This window comes from Branchiostoma lanceolatum, chromosome 1 (assembly GCF_035083965.1).
Source record: "Branchiostoma lanceolatum isolate klBraLanc5 chromosome 1, klBraLanc5.hap2, whole genome shotgun sequence".
In the NCBI taxonomy this organism is placed as follows: Eukaryota; Metazoa; Chordata; class Leptocardii; order Amphioxiformes; family Branchiostomatidae; genus Branchiostoma; species Branchiostoma lanceolatum.
The window spans coordinates 32985278-33005348 of record NC_089722.1 but is presented as its reverse complement, the minus strand read 5'-3'; the positions used below and the strand labels follow the sequence as shown (position 1 = coordinate 33005348).

Sequence of the window (20071 nt, the reverse complement as noted above, 5' to 3'; positions counted from 1 at the left end):
GCAGTGATTTTCTTTGTGAAAAAGAGTTTGCCAAGTTTTTGAGGCGGACTCGGCGAAAACCGCCGAAACTGTATAACGTGGAAGATGTTGTTGGAGAGCAGCTAAGAAGAGGAGAGGTTTGGGTAAGTTTAAGAGTTGTTGCTGTTTGCTTTAATGTTTTGCCAATTGCAGTATTTCTAAATACAAGTATCTCTGAAAACATATTTAAATACAATTATTAACCCTCGTCTATAGTGTCATAAGTAGGGGGCAGAGAGACTTCGACCTTCAAACTGATCCCAAAAGGTACACATACTTATTTACCATACTGCAAGAAGCATAGGACACATCTCTTTATCCTGATTGTAAATCTCCTCCTTTTTGCACAAATATAGTATATATTTGTATTCTTGATATAGTATGTACTTAATAAATCTACATTAAATTGCAAGTCAATTTATCATACATGCCTTTTCTGTACATCTTTACAGAAGGCACAGAGCAATGATCCTGGGTGGCTCACAATTTATCACACATGCCTTTCTTTACATATTTACAGGAGACACAGCACACTGATCCAGGGTGGCTCACCCTTTCCCTCAGAAGAGAAGTTGTAAACAGGATCCATCCTAAAAGGTAGGAGTTTCTTGTACATTGATCTATTCTCGTTGCTTTTCATATAGCTCAAGAGAAAAGGGGGTCACTGGATGATAAATGAATAATAACATAACATTGACAATCAAATACATATAGAATAATATTTTGTACTTTCAAATTTACAATATTAACAGTCATGAGAGGTAAAAAGAAAAGCTATCAGATCAAGCTTATTCATCATCATCCTCTTCAAACATTTCCTCCTCGTAATCCTCTTCAAACGTTTCACCATCCACCTCTGCGACGTTTTCCCTGTCCTCCTCTTCAGAGTCTTCTTCCGCTGCATCCTCCCTCTGTTGCACTTCTGTTGAAATGTTAATAAAATATTTTGATTTTCTCAAATTTGCTGAAATGTGACATAAGAGACAATCCTTAGGGAAACTTATAACACAGAGGCCATTCAGATGGGTAAAGTACATGTAGTCAATATTGGATGCAACCATATATAAATGAATGGATGGTTGGGACATTCATGTACCTACCAGTCTGACCAATAACAATTATGATATTCCTACTAGAAAGCCAACATGCAGCTAACTGTTACAATTACATATGACAAACCTTGCAAGTTGGCGCTTCGTTGTGCAGCATTGGGACCCATTATGGCCTTCTTCCTGTCCAGGTTATGGAGGATAGCAAACAGGTCCCTGTTATCGTACTCCATGACCTGCATGTATAGATTCAGATTGAACATAGAAGCTTTATTGATGCAATAACAAGTATGGCAACCTTCGTACGGTCAACTACAAACTTCAAAATAGAAAATACACATTGAACATATACTACTTTCTTCTTCTTACATGTCTAGAGGAAGGTGATGAAAGAAAACGCAAAGCAGACATCAGCATACCTGGACTGTCCACTTGCTACCCCTGCCACTATTCTGACTGCCGTGCTGGAACCTCCTGTTTTGGGTGTAGTTTTCTACGGCGGAATAAACATTCTAAGTATCTTACCTCTGAAACACATGTAGCTTTTCGTTAAAAGTCACTTCAAGGTAATGCTAACAACGTGTGGAAAGCATGTATATGCTGTTATGTCATAATTTCCGTGTACATCTTACTATTCTCATTATGTAAAAAATTATGCACACCTGCTCTACGCTCTCACATGAGAGGTCGTTAATGTACTTGTACTTTCTCAGAAACTGTGGGACATGGTAAATCATGGCGTGCATGTACATGCTGAAAACAAAGAAAACAAAGTAAATGAAAAACAGTTGAAACAGTGACAGTATTGCTATAATGTTGCGAAATCAGCTTTTTAACCACTTAGTTGTAGCACTAACCTTATCAAACGTCACTCGACTGAAGATCACCCCCATCGTCGTGCTTTTGTCTGGAAAGCATTCAGTAAGTTCCTCGAAATCCTGTAAGGTTAAACTTATGGATAATTGACGCTAATTTGAACATGCACTAGCTACCAAATTGTATAACTGAAATCAAACCACCATTATCATAGATGGGAGTGTGAATCAAACAACTTACTTTCCACAGTTTGATGACATTGTCAACAATGATGCTTGGTTGTTCTGCATTCGCCTTATCCTCTTCAGGTAGTAGAATCTGTGAAAAATTGCAAATAGATATACAGTACATTACTTCACAGATTCATAGGACTTGTTTTGAAGCTCTAGGCAAGGATATATGAACAGATGTAAAAATCAGCTGTTGAAAAAAAATGGTCATGTGGTACCAAAACACACCATATCGCTATTCAGGAACTGATTTGACCTTTCTACAAGGTCGCTCTTCTTTTGTGAGATTTCCAGGCTACGATTTTGCAGCTCGCCTTTCAGCTGCCTCACAGTCAGACTGGCTACAGTCAGCCTATTAGGGCTCCACCTGTCCTGGAGCACATCATGAAGGTCGAGTTTTGCAAAAATCCGCTCCAGTTGTTTTGCCGTAAAATTTAATCAAAACACTGTTAGCCTACTTTTTGTAGTAATACCTTAGAGAAAAAGTTGAAGAAAAATGTTCTAAATGTGTGAGTATATGATACAAGAAGACATTGATCTTAGCATTGTGCTGAATCCATGTCTTTATAGACCCCTGGCCATCGTCACCGGTGCCTTTCATCACTGAAGAGGACACCGGTTTCCTTCATTGCTTAAATGCCAGCTCTACTGTTCTCCGCTGGTTGATGGCCCAGATAACAACCTGTTGCAAAATAGATGAATATTATGATTCGAATATTCAGTAAATGCAATATTTACAAGGTAGAAGTGCATAGAAAACAAGTAGTGGAAAAGTTAATTACCTGATTAAAGAGCTTTCCTCTTATCCTCATCATCTGAAACATACATACATCACAGTATTCATTGGGCAAAACAAATACAAGGATTACATCTGATTTCAATGAAAATGAGCACAATTCTTTACTAGAGATATACCAGGTGCAGAACATCGGGAACGATCCGATCCAATTCAAAGGTCATCAGGGGATGATTAACATGGCCATGGTGCTCTCTCTGGCCGATGTAACGGCTGTGGTCGTCTGTTCTTCTCTAAATGTTCCAGCTTTGTTCTGTATGCAAACAAAAATATCAAATATATGGTAATTATAAGTCATTATGTTTGGTTACTGTATACTATCATCCTATTATGAAGGTGGTCATATGGTACTGAAACACAACATATGAACAACAAGCAGGTAATTGTGCATTTGTATTATAGCAAAGTGTTGTTACTTAATGTTAGCCCATTTTGTGTCTCATTGTATACAAATTTTGAAATAAGTCAACATTTAGCTGGCACTATTTAGCTTTGCATATAAAACTCTAAGATTGTGGTACAGCTACATCTACATGTTGTATTCTTTTTTTCTCCATCGCACAGCATATTCCTTTACTTAAATCGTCTTTTAAAATTTCTGCATGGGTACTTACTGTCGAAGTCACAGATTTCATCCTTCTTACAATGGCACCACAAGCAGAAGTTTTTACTGCTGGCTCCGTTGATGCCCAGGATTGTCGCCAAGATTTTCCAGTCTGCTGTCAGATACCTTGGTGTTCATTGGTGCAAAGAAATCAAATGATGTTAACACAACAAAAGTGAATTAAACCTTTTCCAACACTCAGACATGTAAACTAACTCTATTTACCTATGCTAGCATAAGTTTGATTGAGTATACAGTGCACCTTTAATATGTATGTCTACTTATAGATACATCAATACATAGTGTTCTGCATACCATGTAACTTTCAGTGTTTTGTCTCTTCTGGATGTCCTCTATTTCTTCAGACACTCGCCTTGCAGACTTCTTTTGGATCTCATAATCTAATCCTCTCCTCCTGCTTATAGAAAAAAGAAACACCTTTGTTCATATTCCTTGGTGTATATTCTTTGCATTTTATATTAGTCTGAAAACTTAGCTCTTATAAAGAAGCTGGGATGCGGACGTGATTACCCCAAAACAGTAACTTTCAGAAGGTAATCAACATTGCAACAATTATAGAAATTATCAATGTCCATGTATGTCACATGTATGTACAAATGTACAAAACCCACCTTCATACACAAAGATGGTGCACCCGGTACATATCCAATTCTCGATAGTAATGGTTTTATAGGCAAAGCAATAAGTGCATAGCTATGGTACCAGAGTACGTCCTCCCGTCCTCTGAAGGACGTTAATTCACGATAACTATGGAGCATAAAGATATTGGCTCCGGCGCGCAGGCTGTGGCTCCGGCCTGCGCACAGGCTGATGGGATAGCCGTGACCTGCACCGAACGTTTCAAAATGGCGGCTGCGATGCCGAGGACGACCAGGGCCCACATGGACCACTACATACGGAGGAAATGGGAAATTAACAACCCAAAAGGTAAGACAAAAAAAATGCTTGTTGCAAGTAACATTTGCTCTGTATCTCCTTGCATCGATGCAGGTAAGGACAAATATATCCCGAATCCCTTTGATCGCATATTTAAACAGTTATACTGTAATGGTACGCTATATGTGTTGACAGCCATATAATTTTACATTGGCGGACCATAACCAAGACTATAACGTTCTTTATCGGGTCAAGAAGGTCCCTTGGTTGGTTGTTGGTACCCAGTCACCTGCAAATATTATACTCACCATACTGCATGTGTCAAGGTGAACAATGCGAGGATGTGTGCCATCAATAAATAAATGTGTGACATAAATAAATAAATAAATAAATCACAACGATATTTTCGATGCACAGTACTACCTAAACACAAACTGAAACTGGATGTGTTTTTTTTTCCTGACTGGTACAAATCATATGGTACAAGACTCCTCGTAGCGACTATGCTTTAACCTTTTGAATACAACGACAGAGATAGAAATACCTAACCAGTATCAGCCCTCTCCTGATTGTAATATAAATATACAAATGCTCGTGACATTTGTTAACTGTGGGTTCCCGAAAAAGGTGAGCTGGGCTAGTGGGGTGTTTTACCTCAACATGATACCCTTTCTGGGCCCCAAGACTATTCATGGGGGTTCGGCCTTTAATAGAATATCGTTGAGGAAAAGATGGGTCAATAATCTCAATGTGAGGTTGGGCTGGCGGGAAGGTAACTAGTACTGATGACTTTGCTGGGGGATTGGGGTTACTCTCCAAGCAGAGGTCCTGGTCGAGCAGGGTTAGCCTGGTCACCCGTCTCTACGGGCTGGCTTAGGTGTGTTCTACCGGGCCCAGTCTGCTATATTGACCCGCTTCTGTCAGATTGTCTTTTTAGCTGCCATATACTGATATAGAGTTTCGCAGCCACCGTAGTTTCGCCGCCACCGTAGTTTAATCCAATGGGGTGAACCAACACCCCGAGCAGGCTGAGCTCTCTGGGTAGGCGGGGTTCACTCACAGTGCCCTGGAGATATCGAGTCTCTCTCCCCTCACCTCTGCGACAGAACAGAATGCTTCAAGCCTTTTAGATATAATGACTCTGACACATTATGGCCGATTTGTAACATGCACGGAGTCTGACACAGCTTAGATTTACTGTTCATAGTTTCTGATTGCCCGCTGTGGGTGTCTCTGGTCTTGCCCAAGGTCCAACGTGTGTATAAACTTTGTAAATGCATGTCTGTTTTCTGCTCTTTCAGTCTCCCCATAGCTCACCGTGTGATTTTGATACATCCTTGTACTTGATTTGCTATTGATTTGTTTGTGTATCAGTCGGTACAAGATGGTACTGGTTAAGTTCCTCGAGAAAAAAACCTCATAGTGCTCTGACATTCGGCTAATTTGCAACAATATTTAATTACAGTTCAAAACATAAACACGTTTATTTCACATACGTTGCTTTCATTCTTTTGTCATATTTGGGGAAAATTGAAGTGTTTGTAAACGAAAAACAAACAAAAAACACTAGCTATAAAGACGGCAGCATGGGGGCAGCATGGGGCCAGCACGGCTGGCTGGACACTTACCCCAGCTAGTGTGGCAGATGCGGATAATCCCTTGCAAATAAAGGATTTGCCAAACAATGAATTAATGGTATGCAGGGCGGGACAGCGACACTGATTCTGAAAGGAATGCCCCACCCTTATGCATTTGGTGGCAAATATGAAGGGAGAGAGACATTAAAAATCCTGGACACTCCTACCCTACTCGACCGAAACCTGCTTGGAGAATACTATAGAATGTGGTAACGTTACCTGTCTTTCCCCTTACCTGGGGGATGGGAATGGATGGGTGTGTGGGAGGGGGGATGGGCAATGAGCATGCACCACAGTGAACACAGACAGGACCAGTTTTTTAAACATGGAATACACGGTTATCTTCCCTGTACCTATACAATACTAGTATACTGCTAGTCAGGCCTACAGGCTACAGCATAGTGGCACGTGTATCCTGCACAAAAAAAGGAACAACACAAATGACGCTAAACATTGTACAAACACACACACATTTATACCCGGGAGTCCAGCCTTCTTAGCTTTAGTCCACTACCCAAGCTGTGCTCCTCGTCAAGGAGTAGCGGACTAAAGCTAAGAAGACAGGACTCCAAGCTAATGCATTCAGGCACACTCAGTTAGTGTGAGACTGTGAGTAGTTTTGAATTTGTGTCATACAATGGCTCTCTCATTGCTTGGCCCATCCAACTTCCAGTTTTATTTATTAATTTTCTACTTGTACCCCTCCCCTTACACTCTAAATTGTATATTATAGAATTTTGTTTATAATGGATGGCTTTTCTACCAGTCTTGGTCGAGATCTTCATTGCTGCCACCAACCACCACCCCCTACCCTCATCTCCCAGCAATATGATGAGCAGGTGCCTTCCCTCCAACCCACCCACATCTAGCTGTATTCTGTTTAACGCAAATCCCTGCTGTCCGGACCTTTTTTAGGGGCTGACCAGTGTTGGGCGACCGCTATAACCGTGATTCAATCAGGATAACCCACAGCTTGACCCATTTTTTCCTCAAGGAGATACTGATCATGAGTATAAGAGTCCAAACTCCCATACATAGCTATAGGGTTGAAGCCAAGAAATGGTAGCCTGCTGAGGTACCCCAACCCACTAGCCTAGCCCTTGTACCAGTGTACCAGGTAGCTCCCTTTTTCTCGAAGGCCATATTCAGTGTATGGAAAGTTGCCAACTGTGAAATGTTAGAAAACGATTTCTAAATGATGACCTATATGATTGTTATGCTACATTCTAAAATGTACATGGTGCTAGTTTTGTTGGGTTTGACTGGAAGACAAACTACATGTGATTCTAATCTTATAGGTAGCAGAGCGCTGCTCAAAGTTCAAGATATTTCTCAATACAATATACGGTTTTACATTGTCTGTAAAATCTCAGCTTACCAGTATCAATTGACAAATCATGGAAGAAAGTTTGAATGTACATATGTGAAAGCGTTAAATGTCCTTAATGATTTACACATATGTTGAGGGTCACAGTTTAAACTATCAATTTATAATCATGGGTAGGAGTATCCACAGTGGTCGACAATCTCCTTACATTGTAACTCCCTGTAACAGGTAAAATACTGCATACTGTATGGTTGAATCTACATGTAGGACATGATTTAAATTAAATTCTTCCTTTTTTCCTGTCATAGGTCCCAGAAGTCACACCGTGGAAGTCAACACATGGCTGAACCATTGATGTGCATGAAGACAGCAGGCCCAACTGAACCACCCCTTCCCTGTCTGCTAACATTATGATGGTCCTGGCAAGCTACATCTACATTAAAACCAGCTTTGAGAAAACAGTTTATACATTTGGTGAAAAAGTGTAAAAGTCATGTGGAGTATTTTTGGTCCGTCCTATGGCCTGTATGTTATATATTATCACATTATATATATATTTCCCAAAGAACTACTGCTATTTGTTTGTAGCCTTGTAAGTGATGTTTTCAACATCAGTTCTTTAATAGATAAAGAAATGTTTCAATAAATTTACTGACGTTTCTGACATTTCAGTCCTAGTGGTGATTGTGTCTTTTCCTGACTGGTAATTATGTGCATAGAAGGGTACATGTCATTTCACATTTGACTCAAAGACAGGTCCACTATGGATAAGAATGCAAAGATCATATTCTGGATAATAGATAGTGTTTATTGACAATGGATATTGTGGTAATATAGCCTTGTGTTGGGCATGGTTGGTTCCTGTAACCAACGCCTAAACCACAGAGTGAGCGAAGCCCTACGTAAAATACATGTATAAATCTTGTAATCTTACAGAACTTGATCCATTTGTCAAGTCATACATACTCATAGGTCAAGTTAAAATTAACAGGTCCACTTTCAGTATATTCAGATTTGTTTCTTTCAAAATATGGTAAAAAGCAGATTCAATCAAAATCAGCGAAGGTAAATTCTATAAACAAGGACATCATTTATCAATCTTACTTTTTAACTTCACCCCTCCCCCTACCATATTGTACATGTACAGCCAGCAGACAAAAGGGAATCATAATGGAGCAATACTGATGGCAAATCGTTATGGCAAAATGCAGCCTTCCCAATTGGTCAACATCATTTGGCTACATAATGATAATAAGTCAGTCTAATTACTTATAACTTTTTTACTTATAAGCACTACTAGCCCTAAAAATTGGGCGAAGCAGGAAAAATGTAGGTGCTCCACTATAAAACGTTGGGAGCACATTAAAGCAAAATTCTTGGAATAGAAGGTAATACCTCTATCAAAGAGTGTTAATTACCTGGAATGAAATATTTCAATAGCTTATGAAAGAAAAGGCATCATCCTGTTGAGCTCTGTCTAGCTACATGTATTTGCTCGGCCTACGGAGACACAGTCATTCTCCTCAGAATGTATGGGGCTGACGACGCCGGGCATGGCTTCACCTCTCGTGGTTGTATCAACTGGACCAGGAGTGTCGATACCTGACTTGGGTTCCACCTGTTGTGATCCTCCCTGCATTCTTCCAGTAACATCAATAAGATCCAATAACCAGGATTTTAGTCAAGCCCCCATTACGATGGAAATCATATTGTAAGCCTGGCTGATTGATTCCAGTATGCTACAATTCATGGCCACATTTTTCCCAACTCAAAACAATTAAAAAAGGCCATGGTTACACAACAGCAATAAGCCATCACGACACGAAGTGCCTTGTCCACCGTACAGATAAATAGTGCCCGCCGCCGAGCTCGAGAACGGCTGGGAAAAAAACATGTTCGCGATCGATTGCAAAAGAATCGTTTTATCTACAGGAAAACTGAGGTTATTTTCAGGTACCCAGTATTATTGACTATCCCGGTTTGAAATATTTTGACCCTGCGTTGATTTATATACGATCTCTGACTCTAAACGATTCAGCATACTGCCGTACGGAGTACCGAAAAGTGTGTATAGTGCGTGTGACCCCGCGGTAACTGTTATGTGCGACTGAAAAAAAAAACAGGTTCGCGATCGATTACAAAAGAATCGTTTTATCTACTGGAAAACTGAAGTTATTTTCAGGTACCCAGTATTGTTGACTATCCCGGATTGAAATATTTTGACCCTGCGTTGATTTATATACGATCTATGACTCTAAACGCTTCAGCATACTGCCGTACGGAGTACCGAAAAGTGTGTAGTGCGTGCGACCCCGCGGTAACTGTTATGTGCGACTGAGAAAAAAACATGTTCGCGATCGATTGCAAAAGAATCGTTTTATCTACTGGAAAACTGAAGTTATTTTCAGGTACCCAGTATTGTTGACTATCCCGGATTGAAATATTTTGACCCTGCGTTGATTTATATACGATCTATGACTCTAAACGCTTCAGCATACTGCAGTGCGGAGTACCGTGTATAGTGCGTTTTATCTACAGAAAAACTAAAGTCAGTTTCTTGTACCCACTATCGTAGGCTATCCCGGTTGGAAGTATGTCTAACCTGCGTTTATTTGTCAAATATGAGTTGTACGGAGTTCCTGATCGATAACGACAGATCTAGAATCGTTTTATGACCCTTTTCTTTGCAGGGAAATTGAAGTAGTTTACAGCTACCCAGAATTGTATGTTATCCCAGTTTTAGATATATATTTACTTGTGTTGATTTGAATATGGAATACGGATGTAAAGAAACATATACACCGTATTAAAGAAATGTCAAGAAAGACATGTTTTCGGGGCTGCTTAACTCTTTTTGATTGCCAAGTCACTCCAGAAGATACTAATATCTGGAAAACGAAGGTTTGATAATAGGCGTCCTAGTGGGTTTCCGGGGTACTGCAACGACACTTTCATATCTTGTTTGATATCTCGTGCCGTGGACATGCTATGGCCGTGATTTTAGAGGCAGATAGCTCTTGAGACAGGGAGTAAATCTTGTAGCGTATTATCAGCGTATTATTTAAGATCATGGAACTTTAGTTTACGATTGTTTGATAAAATACAACCACTCCTTTGATCAGTGGCTTGTTTCTTCATCATCACAACAACTATCCGCACACACATGTACACGTAAAGGTACAACTTTTATACGAAGTAGTGCACATTAAATGGCGTCTCAGGTTTTAAAATGATCCATTAGCTTGTGCATGTATCACTGAAAATACAGATCCTAATTGTGAGGCTAGGTATATACATTTTATTTTGTACAGCATGTAGGTGAAGACAGTTCATTTCAAGTTCATTCCGGGCTAATTTCAACATTAACAGGTTTTGTACTATATCCTAGCTTTAAGTACAATGTACACGAAAGACAACTTACAATAGATTGAAAGGAATTGTTCAGCTTTGATATTCATGTATTGAAGATAACATTTTTAAAAGCCACCATTCATATTGTGTTCATATTCGCATGTTCACATCGGTTTTGGGTATCCCAGAGGATGTAATCTGTATAATCAAAGCAACATGGCCTAATGTAATACTACATGTAAGTACTTCCTGACTTAGGCTAAATGAAAAATACTTACAAATTGCACATTTTCAAAATATATGATTCATTTCTTGAACACACATAAGAGAAGACAAGCTGCTTTGTAAGAGTACTAAAATGCAACATACAGTTAATTGTAAAAGATAAGCACCCTCACATCTTATTATCTTTACTGCCTTGAAAATAAAATTGGCAAACGTTGAATGACACATTTTCTAATCTTTTTCGTAATTTTCCTCATCAATAGAATTTTCATGCTCGGACAATATATTGCTTAACACTAACTCCACATTCCGGTTCTTGGAAAGGGTGTAAAGGTGCCAAGAAAAGGTGCCAAGCAGTATAATGATTTGATGGAAAGGTCACACAAAATTTGGCCTGAAAAAAAGAACTGCGAGTACTTGCCACCATAATGTTCCAATCGCAAAGTGGACCTTGTTAGCCGATAACAAAAAAACAAAACATATAGCAGCTAAATAGCATGTTTGGACTTGCAGTAATGTTCAGCTTAACAATAGCTGGTGTACAAGGATATGAAACTCAACCATGGAAGAATGCTGTTGTTCAAAATATATCAAAATACAGGGTAAAAAAATGTGTCCTTAATTGAAGAGTTCATGTACACATGTCCTCCAATGTCTATTCATCTAACAATATCCATTCCATTCATGTTTAACATTGCTGGTGTATAACTAACAGGAACACATGCCTAAATTATGCTGTACTTTGCACAGACTGATGGACAGTCCTTCCTCTATGATGACAATCTCTTACTAGTCTTCCCCTGCACCTAGCTTCATGTTCCAGGCTTCTATAGCCTTTCTTGGAAGGCTCCGCGAGACCGGCCTTCATGACCCTGGAGAAAAATTTAAAAATAGTTTGGATATTGTAAGATCACATGACAAAAACACAACTGCATGTACTATGTTGTCAGTCCTAAGATGAGGTTGAACATGATGTAAGCGTGTTGAGGGCTAAGCTGAATCTTACCATAAAAAAAGATACATTTAGTTTCTAGTATCTTACCGTACCTAGTCCCATCCTCATGCCTGAGGGCCGGGGACTATTGTAGCATCAAGTTCATGTACTTTCTAGTCAACTGATAAAATCAATTGATCAAAGCAATTGATAAAATCAATTGAACAAGACATACCGGGAAGTGCTATGGATAAGTCTGTGTACAGTTCTCAATGCAGCTGAAGTGCCTCTGCATAGTCTATGGAGGTGGGGAACCTGGTACCTGGTATTTTGGGTTGAGATCCTGGCAGACCAACAGCCAATCATATCTGACCTCAGTCCTAAGTGGAGAATTAGGCCCGCTATGGTTGGGTGCTGGTCTGTAAGGTTGGCTACTGGTTGCCTGCAACATATTTGAAACATTCCTTGGTTAAAGACGTCCCCCCCCCCCCAGGTCCTTTGTTAAAGACGTTTCGCCCCCCCCCCCCCCAGGTCGATTTCCCCCTCCCCCAGTGGTTTCCCCTTCTGAAATCTGACTCGCTACAATTGCTAAAATACATGGTCTAAGTACACCGAATATACCTACCTTTATGTCAGATAAAATCCGCAACATTGCATCCTATACATACTTTCCGAGCAGGCTTTAGGTACTGAGCTGGGCACCACCAAATCCGACTGCGAGCCGACGGCTTTGCCCACTGTAGTCCCAAGAATGTCACAATTTTTGCTGGCTCATTTAATATTTACGTATACAGGCTTATACTTAGATTACAGCAGCTTCATATCATTTCCTAGCGTATATTAATCTTTTTGTAAGCATTTTCCGATTTCGGACTATGACAATATAAAAATGAGACAGCATACACTTCCGGTCCGGTTTGTGGCCGAACATTCCAATAAACACGGTTCACCGCTCCTTTAAAGTGTATATATATTTGACAAGCACACCTTCCTTATGAGTGCTTTATCTGTCAAATCTCTTTGAAGTTAGGAAACGCCCAGAAATCACCAAGTAAGATGTGCTGTTACATTTGATAAACAATGATTGAATATATATTTCTAAGCAATCATTGACTGATTGAGACCGCAACATTTCGTGGACTACGGCAGGCGCAGTTGGCTTGGTCAGGCGGACGGACTTGGTAATCGCTGCCCACTAGCACGAGTGAGTTCTTCTACGTGAAAGTAACTTGTGAATGTGCATCTAGTATATTTTCAATCTGATGTGCTAGCTAAATGTAACCCGGTTTACAAACAGGAGGAGGGCTGGGACTGTGGGTAATGCAGACCGGAATACACCTTGTTGTATTTCATTTATGTCATACCAAGGAGGTTAGTCATACTAACCCAAGAAAACACACATTTCAGTATGGAATGCGCCTGAAGTTGAGGGAGCTTTGTGTCCTCGAACAAAAAACTGTATCACTATTGACTCTAACCTTCGAATCCGGTATTCGAATTTTGGGTGGCGGCGCAACCGGCATGCTCAAAATGCATTCTAAATATTCGGAAGCCCGTGTGATACAACTTAGAACCCTGTGTGATACAGAAAATTATCACATGGTCTGGAACACCCATATCAAACATTTTTGCGGCCCAGGTATGACATAAATATGGATATTAAAGGGTCTGCATACCTATTTCCATGAGATACAGTGAGCTTTAACATCAATCATAGCTAATCTAATTGAAATGCTAAAATGTTTGTGAAGCGTAAATGGTTGCATTTATTCTAGGGAGTGGGAATGAATGAAATGCAACCCATATCCCTACATGAAAACAAGGAGGTTAAAAAGAAATGGTAAGTAAGTTGCCTAGTAGGGGGCTACTACATGTACCTTCTTCAAATTCTGATTAGCCCGGATACCATAATCTTCATCTTCTTCTTTCTTTTTGAGGATACCAAGGCAACTTAAACTTGCTGCAGATTCTGTAACCTATAAACCGACTTGCCCCAATAAATTTTACGCTCTACCGAGGAAAGCCCGAGTGTCATCCTAGTTAGTTCCGGGGTTCGAATCTCATATCAGCCCTGGAACTAATTGATAAAATATTAAGATGACACTCAGGCTAGCGCTATTTTCTCGATTTCAAATTATCTTACGGGAAATACTGTTGTTAAACAAGTACGTCCTAGGTCCAAAATATATACTTCGTACTGACGTTACTTTTGTGATTGTAGAATATAACGTTACTACTAGAAGGTGTTACAGCCCCCCTCCCCCGAAGACCATCTACGTACAAGTTATGACGTTTTGGCATCCCTACCTGCTGCAAGACTGTTGATACCTTGTCCAAATTAGTCTGCACCCACCGCTCTGGTAGATTAGTAGGTCGTCAGCACTTCAAAAAGTACAGCATCTTTAAAAATTTGACACGAAATTCGCGTGCACAGAACTGTGTGTATTTTTCAAGCCGCCATTTTGAAAGGTTCACGACAGGTCACGGCTAAAATCCCATCAGCCTGTGCGCCAGGAGCCTGTACACCAGGAGCCAATAAATGCGCTCCCGGTAGCTATGGTAAAATCAAGGTCTTCAGAGGACGAGAGGACGTCCTTCAAGACCATAGCTATGCACTTATTGCTTTGCCTATAACACCATTACTATCGAGAATTGGATATGTACCGGGTGGCGCGGTTAAAAGAGTAAAAATACGCTCGCGGACACATTTGATAATCGTCTCGCATTGAAAAGTCGATGGTTCCGTATTGTTTTCTTGTTTTTAAAACACCGTAGGAAGACTTGTTGTAACGTCAAAAGATAGCTAAAATTCTAGTATAAGATCACAGGCTACGGGCCACTTGTACAGCGTTTGGAAAATAGCATCCGGGCAGAAATATATACAGCGAGGATATTGTGCACGTCAAATAAAACGTGAGTTGGGCAGTCTTGAATTAGAAAATTTATAGTTCCGTGTTGTTTTCTAGACCTACAAACCTTTGACCCCCTCAAAAATGTATGTTTTAATACGACAAAACATACAGCATCCTAGTAATTCATTATAAGCAACGGGCGTTTTGCGGATGATTTGAGAAAAAGAAGATTTCTAAATAGAAAGTTACACAGCGCGCGCGGTTTAGAGAGTTTGAATGCGCTCACGGACACACTACTGTAAATCGTCTCGTATCGAAAAGTCGATGATTCCTTGTTGTTTTCTGGTGTAAGGAACACTGTAAGAAGTTGAAAAGACTTGTTGTAACGTCACAAGATACCTAGTTTTCTAGTAGGAGATCATAGGCTACGGGCCACTGTAGAGCATTTGGAAAATTGCATCCGAGCAGAAATATATAGAGCGCGGAATTCATTCACGTCAAATAAAACGTGTGTTGGGTAGTCTTGGATTAGAAAATTAGTAGTTTCGTGTTGTTTTCTAGACCGTCGAACCTTTGAAACCCCTAAAATACATGTTGTAATACGTCAAGATATACAGCATCCTAGTAATTCAATTTGGGTAACGGGTGTTTTGTGGAGGATTCGAGAGAAAACTTTTAAATGGAAAGTAACACAGCGCGCGCGGTTTAAAGAGTTTGAATGCGCTCGCGGACACGTACACTATTGTAAATCGTCTCGTATCGAAAAAATGATGGTTCCGTGTTGTTTTCTGGTGTTTCAAACACCTTAGGAAGTTAAAAAGACTTGTTGTAACGTCACAAAATACCTAGAATTCTAGTATAAGATCATAGGCTACGGGCCACTTGTACAGCGTTTGGAAAATGGCATCCGGGCAGAAATATATACAGCGAGGATATCGTGCACGTCAAATAAAACGTGAGTTGGGCAGTCTTGCATTAGAAAATTAATAGTTCCGTGTTGTTTTCTAGACCTACAAACTTTTGACCCCCTCAAAAATGTATGTTTTAATACGACAAAACATACAGGATCCTAGTAATTCATTATAAGCAACGGGCGTTTTGCGGATGATTTGAGAAAAAAAAGATTTCTAAATAGAAAGTAACACAGCGCGCGTGGTTTAAAGAGTTTGAATGCGCTCACGGACACACTATTGTAAATCGTCTCGTATTGGAAAAGTTGATGGTTCCGTGTTGTTTTCTGGTGTAAGGAGTACTGTAAGAAGTTGAAAAGACTTGTTGTAACGTCACAAGATAGCTAGAATTCTAGTATAAGATCATAGGCTACGGGCCACTAGTACAGCGTTTGGAAAATTGGATCCGGGCAGAAATGTATAGAGCGCGGAATTCATTCATGTCAAAGAAAACGTGTGTTTGGTAGTCTTGGATTAGAAAATTAGTAGTTCCGTGTTGTATTCTAGACCGTCGAACCTTTGACACCCCTAAAATGCATGTTGTAATACGTCAGGATATACAGCATCCTAGTAATTGAATTTGAGTAACGGGTGTTTTGTGGAGGATTCGAGGGAAAAACTTCTAAATAGAAAGTTACACAGCGCGCGGTTTAAAGCGTTTGAATGCGCTCACGGACACACTGTTGTAAGTCGTCTCGTATTTATAAGTTTATGGCTCCGTGTTGTTTTCTGGTGTTAGGAACACTGAAGGAAGAAAGACAGATATGTTTTTTAGTCACAAGATATCTCGGATTCTAGTATGAGGTCATAGGCTGCTGTTGACTTTTAGAGCGTTAGACCATTTTCATTCGGGAAGATATATACACAGCGCGGATTTCGTACACGTCATGAAAAAAACATATGTTTGGCAGTCTTGGATTAGAAAATTAGTAGTTCCGTGTTGTTTTCTAAACCTGAGAAACTTTGCCCCCCCCCCCTGAAAATGTATGTTATAATGACAAGATATACAGCATCCTAGTAATGCATTTTGAGTAATGGGTGTTTTGTGGAGGGTTTGAAAAATACAAAACAGAAAGTACAAATACACACCCTAACAGACCTTTACTAAATCGTCTCGTATTGAAAAGTCGGTGGTTCCGTGTTTCTTTTTGAAAGTTAAAGACACTGTAAGAAGTTGGATAGAGGTGTTTAACATCAGAACATAAGTTAGATTCTAGTATGATTCCTTGGGCTCGTTGTATTTTAGATCCCAAGTCAAGGGACCATTAATCTGGAATCCGGTCTACCGTGTATTGGCCGGGATCTCTTCGGGACAGAAGGGTTTACCGCCCCCGGGGGTAATATTTGGCACCCGATAGTAGTTTTACGTGGTAGGTGTTCATTTGTTCCCCGTTTATCGTTGCGACCGATTACATTTTTACCATGTGATATCCACCTGTTGCCGAAGATAACCTGTACGGTAACGGCAGAAAGCTCAGTCTTCCCGAAAGAAAGCTTGGCCGAACTTAGCCCGGCCTATAGCTAATGACGACACGCCAGACTGGATGCCAGGTTAGGAATTTCGAAGTCATACAGCAGCGGAAATGTTTACAGCATCCACCCGTGAGCTCACTTAACACATACTTGATAATGATATTATAATGTAAATATTGCCAGAGATTAATTCTGATAGCATTTACAACATCGAACGTCGGTAGAAGCTGGAGAAGTAAAGTTTAAAGGGTGCTGCATTATCTCCTGATGCTCGCGAATTATTGATTGATTGATTGATTGCATTAATATATATTTCTTATTGACAATTATATAGATGATTACTACATCAACATTGTATTTACTGTGGAAAATAAAAGCTGTTGCCTGTTGGGCGTTTTTTCACATAAAATCACATAATCAGCTAGACACCGGTAAATGTGAAATTATGTGAAACATTATCACATAAAATTACATTCCCAGGATTCTGTGAAAAAATGTGATTTCAATTTCACATAAGTTCACATTTGACTCTTTGCAGTTTGCGGAAGAAGACCTCTTCACATTTCTTCACATTTTCTCACATTTCAGATTCACATTTTTTGGGGTCGCGTTTTTGGGCTGTGCGAATTCACATAATGGATTCAAATTTTTCAAAGGGTCACATTGTTTCACATATGATAACATTTCGCGATTCACATTTTGAAAACAAATCACATTTTGGGTTTCACATATTTATAATCAGATTCACATTATGTCACATTTTCTTGGAATTTTGCAGCAAATTCACATAATTTTCACATTAATGCACCTAGTAGTGTAACCGGTCCCTCCTCTTGAGCGTTCTCGAGACGCCCACACGCAGGCCCCTCTCAGGGAGGTGTCCGCAAAAGTAGGTATTCAACATAACATCAATAGTTTTGACGCGGAACTAGATAGTTAAATATTGTGTTAAGTCTTGCCTGTTGGGAAGCCTCATGGGCGTACAAAATGTAGCTGTCAAACTGAATACACCAGTTTCCAGTTTCAAAGGTCAAGGGTCACTGGGAGCACTTCAAGGCTGGCCCATTCTTATATAATAGGCAAGGAGATTGGTGAAAGATAACAATAAGTGCATTAATCTTTGCATGAACATTTCATGCCATAAAATTCATATTTCTAATATAGATTTTATCTACATGGCAACCGTTGCTAGGCAATATGAAACTCATGTCGTGAAATTCGGCTAGGCTCTGCCAGCCTCCGCGGGTCGCTGGGAATATAGTAGAAATTGGCTAAACGAATCAATTGCATAAAGGAAGTCGGCTACGGAGAATGTTACCCTCCATGACCAAAGTCCCCCGGCAAATGTTCTCCCTATAGCCGGCACGGTTAGCCTGGTAGAGACTAAAATTCGGCGCTTTTAGTTGTAAAATAGTTCAATGATAAACAACATATCAGTGACATGCAAGAGGGAGTGGAGGCGTGTTTCACGCCTTTTGTTCATTGTGGGCTGAATAAAATGTAATGATCACGTCAAAGAAAAGGGTTGCGCAAATTTTTGTATCGTTTACAAGGCATATTTTGCATATCCAATAAACATTTAGCTCGTTCCATGGAGAAAATTGATGAGGAAAAGAAACTGTTTATTTGCCTTAAGTAGCTACAATCTAGGGTCTTCTAGGTCCATGTGTAAAAGTGTGTCACCTTGTGGCCTTAGGGTGTGTAATTAAGGAACACTATATATAGAATCTGTATCTGTTTAGGCGTCATAATCGCCCTGGGCCTTCGACGTAACTCACCAGCTAGTTTAGTAATTTGGAGCAAATTCTTCGCCGCGCCTCCGAACAAACTATTAACCCTACCTAGACTGTGTGTGGGGGGAGGGGGGGGGGGCTAAAAGTGCCCGCCCCAACTTTGACATCGTATAACTGCCAAACGACGAATTCTAGGACTACCAAAATGGGTGACTTTTCGTAAGATTTAGCTGGCAACAATTTTATGATAATGGTTAAAGTTTATCATTTTTCGTGTAGTCATCGCAACGGGTTTCTGACAGGCATTTTATGCAAAAATTACTAATTTTGTAAAAACAATGATATTTCTTAGGTTTTCTGGCTCAACCACACTAGTTTTCCAACATGTTTAACATCATATATAACAAGACATAATTTTCATGATTGAATATTCATAATTTATGCTAATTTGATGACGTAATCGGTCAAAATCAAAGATGGCGGACCATTACTCTATTTTCGGTATCAACAGGCTTTTTCGTCTTCCAAATCGTTACTACCTGGTAGTATATTTATCGGGAGCATTAAGATTAACGTTTATAGTCTATTTTCAGTGTGTTTTGGGGTCATCAGTTGAAAAAAAGATTTTAAAAAAATTTAAAATGGCCGATCCAAGATGGCGCATCCAAAGGGATCGCTTACAACACATGACGTCATTCTATGTAGTTAGCATTAACGTCAGATATCTTTGTATACATTGACATCAATAAGACACATTTTTTTTGTTTAATACCTTTAGATATTACGGAAATTCCATATTTAGGCAAAAGAAAAAGATGACGTCATATTTACGTCATATTACGTAATAACATTACCAAAATTACAGAAATCATTAACGTCCACTTGTAAAAAGTCCAGTCTAAATAGGGTTAAATGCATTAAAAGGAGTGCTAAATGAAAACTCAATCAACTCAAAGCTGTACCCAAAACATCTTAACAGACTGTTTCTTATCACCTTGAAGTCTGAATTATATCAGACCAGTTATAAAGAAGAATCTTGAGACGAAAAGTACTGGGTCACTATCTTATGTCTTGTGGTTGTCTTCACCTCAAATTTTCTTGCTCTTACATTAAATTTTGTTACTTGCAAGGATTTGTTGATTCGATTATATGGATGGGTGTTCAACATCATCTTTATTG

The 20071-nt window shown here is 39.7% G+C and overlaps 1 protein-coding gene and 3 long non-coding RNA genes across 5 annotated transcripts; 1 reads left to right on the top strand and 3 right to left on the bottom strand.

Annotated features, from left to right (window-relative positions):
- Nucleotides 1-654: 654 nt before the first annotated feature.
- On the bottom strand, nt 655-1960 carry LOC136423491 (uncharacterized). Its single transcript, XM_066411697.1, has 4 exons — nt 1925-1960; nt 1730-1783; nt 1198-1303; nt 655-940 (listed from the first exon to the last, which is right to left on the bottom strand). Exons 1-4 carry the CDS (start codon nt 1958-1960, stop codon nt 807-809), a joined length of 330 nt encoding a protein of 109 aa, XP_066267794.1. The 3' UTR covers nt 655-806.
- Nucleotides 1961-2888: 928 nt separating this feature from the next.
- LOC136428145 (uncharacterized) lies at nt 2889-3634 on the bottom strand. The gene is made up of 3 exons (XR_010754583.1): nt 3524-3634; nt 3029-3162; nt 2889-2928 (listed from the first exon to the last, which is right to left on the bottom strand). It is a non-coding gene; the product is annotated as an uncharacterized lncRNA (long non-coding RNA).
- A 573-nt stretch (nt 3635-4207) lies between these two features.
- LOC136420421 (uncharacterized) lies at nt 4208-8038 on the top strand. The gene is made up of 2 exons (XR_010753208.1): nt 4208-4461; nt 7683-8038. It is a non-coding gene; the product is annotated as an uncharacterized lncRNA (long non-coding RNA).
- A 3701-nt stretch (nt 8039-11739) lies between these two features.
- LOC136420417 (uncharacterized) lies at nt 11740-14543 on the bottom strand. 2 transcript variants are annotated; one of them, XR_010753206.1, is made up of 3 exons: nt 14192-14543; nt 12120-12326; nt 11740-11822 (listed from the first exon to the last, which is right to left on the bottom strand). It is a non-coding gene; the product is annotated as an uncharacterized lncRNA (long non-coding RNA). The 2 variants fall into 2 exon arrangements; XR_010753205.1 differs by having other exon boundaries at nt 12207-12326; nt 14192-14524.
- Nucleotides 14544-20071: the final 5528 nt, after the last annotated feature.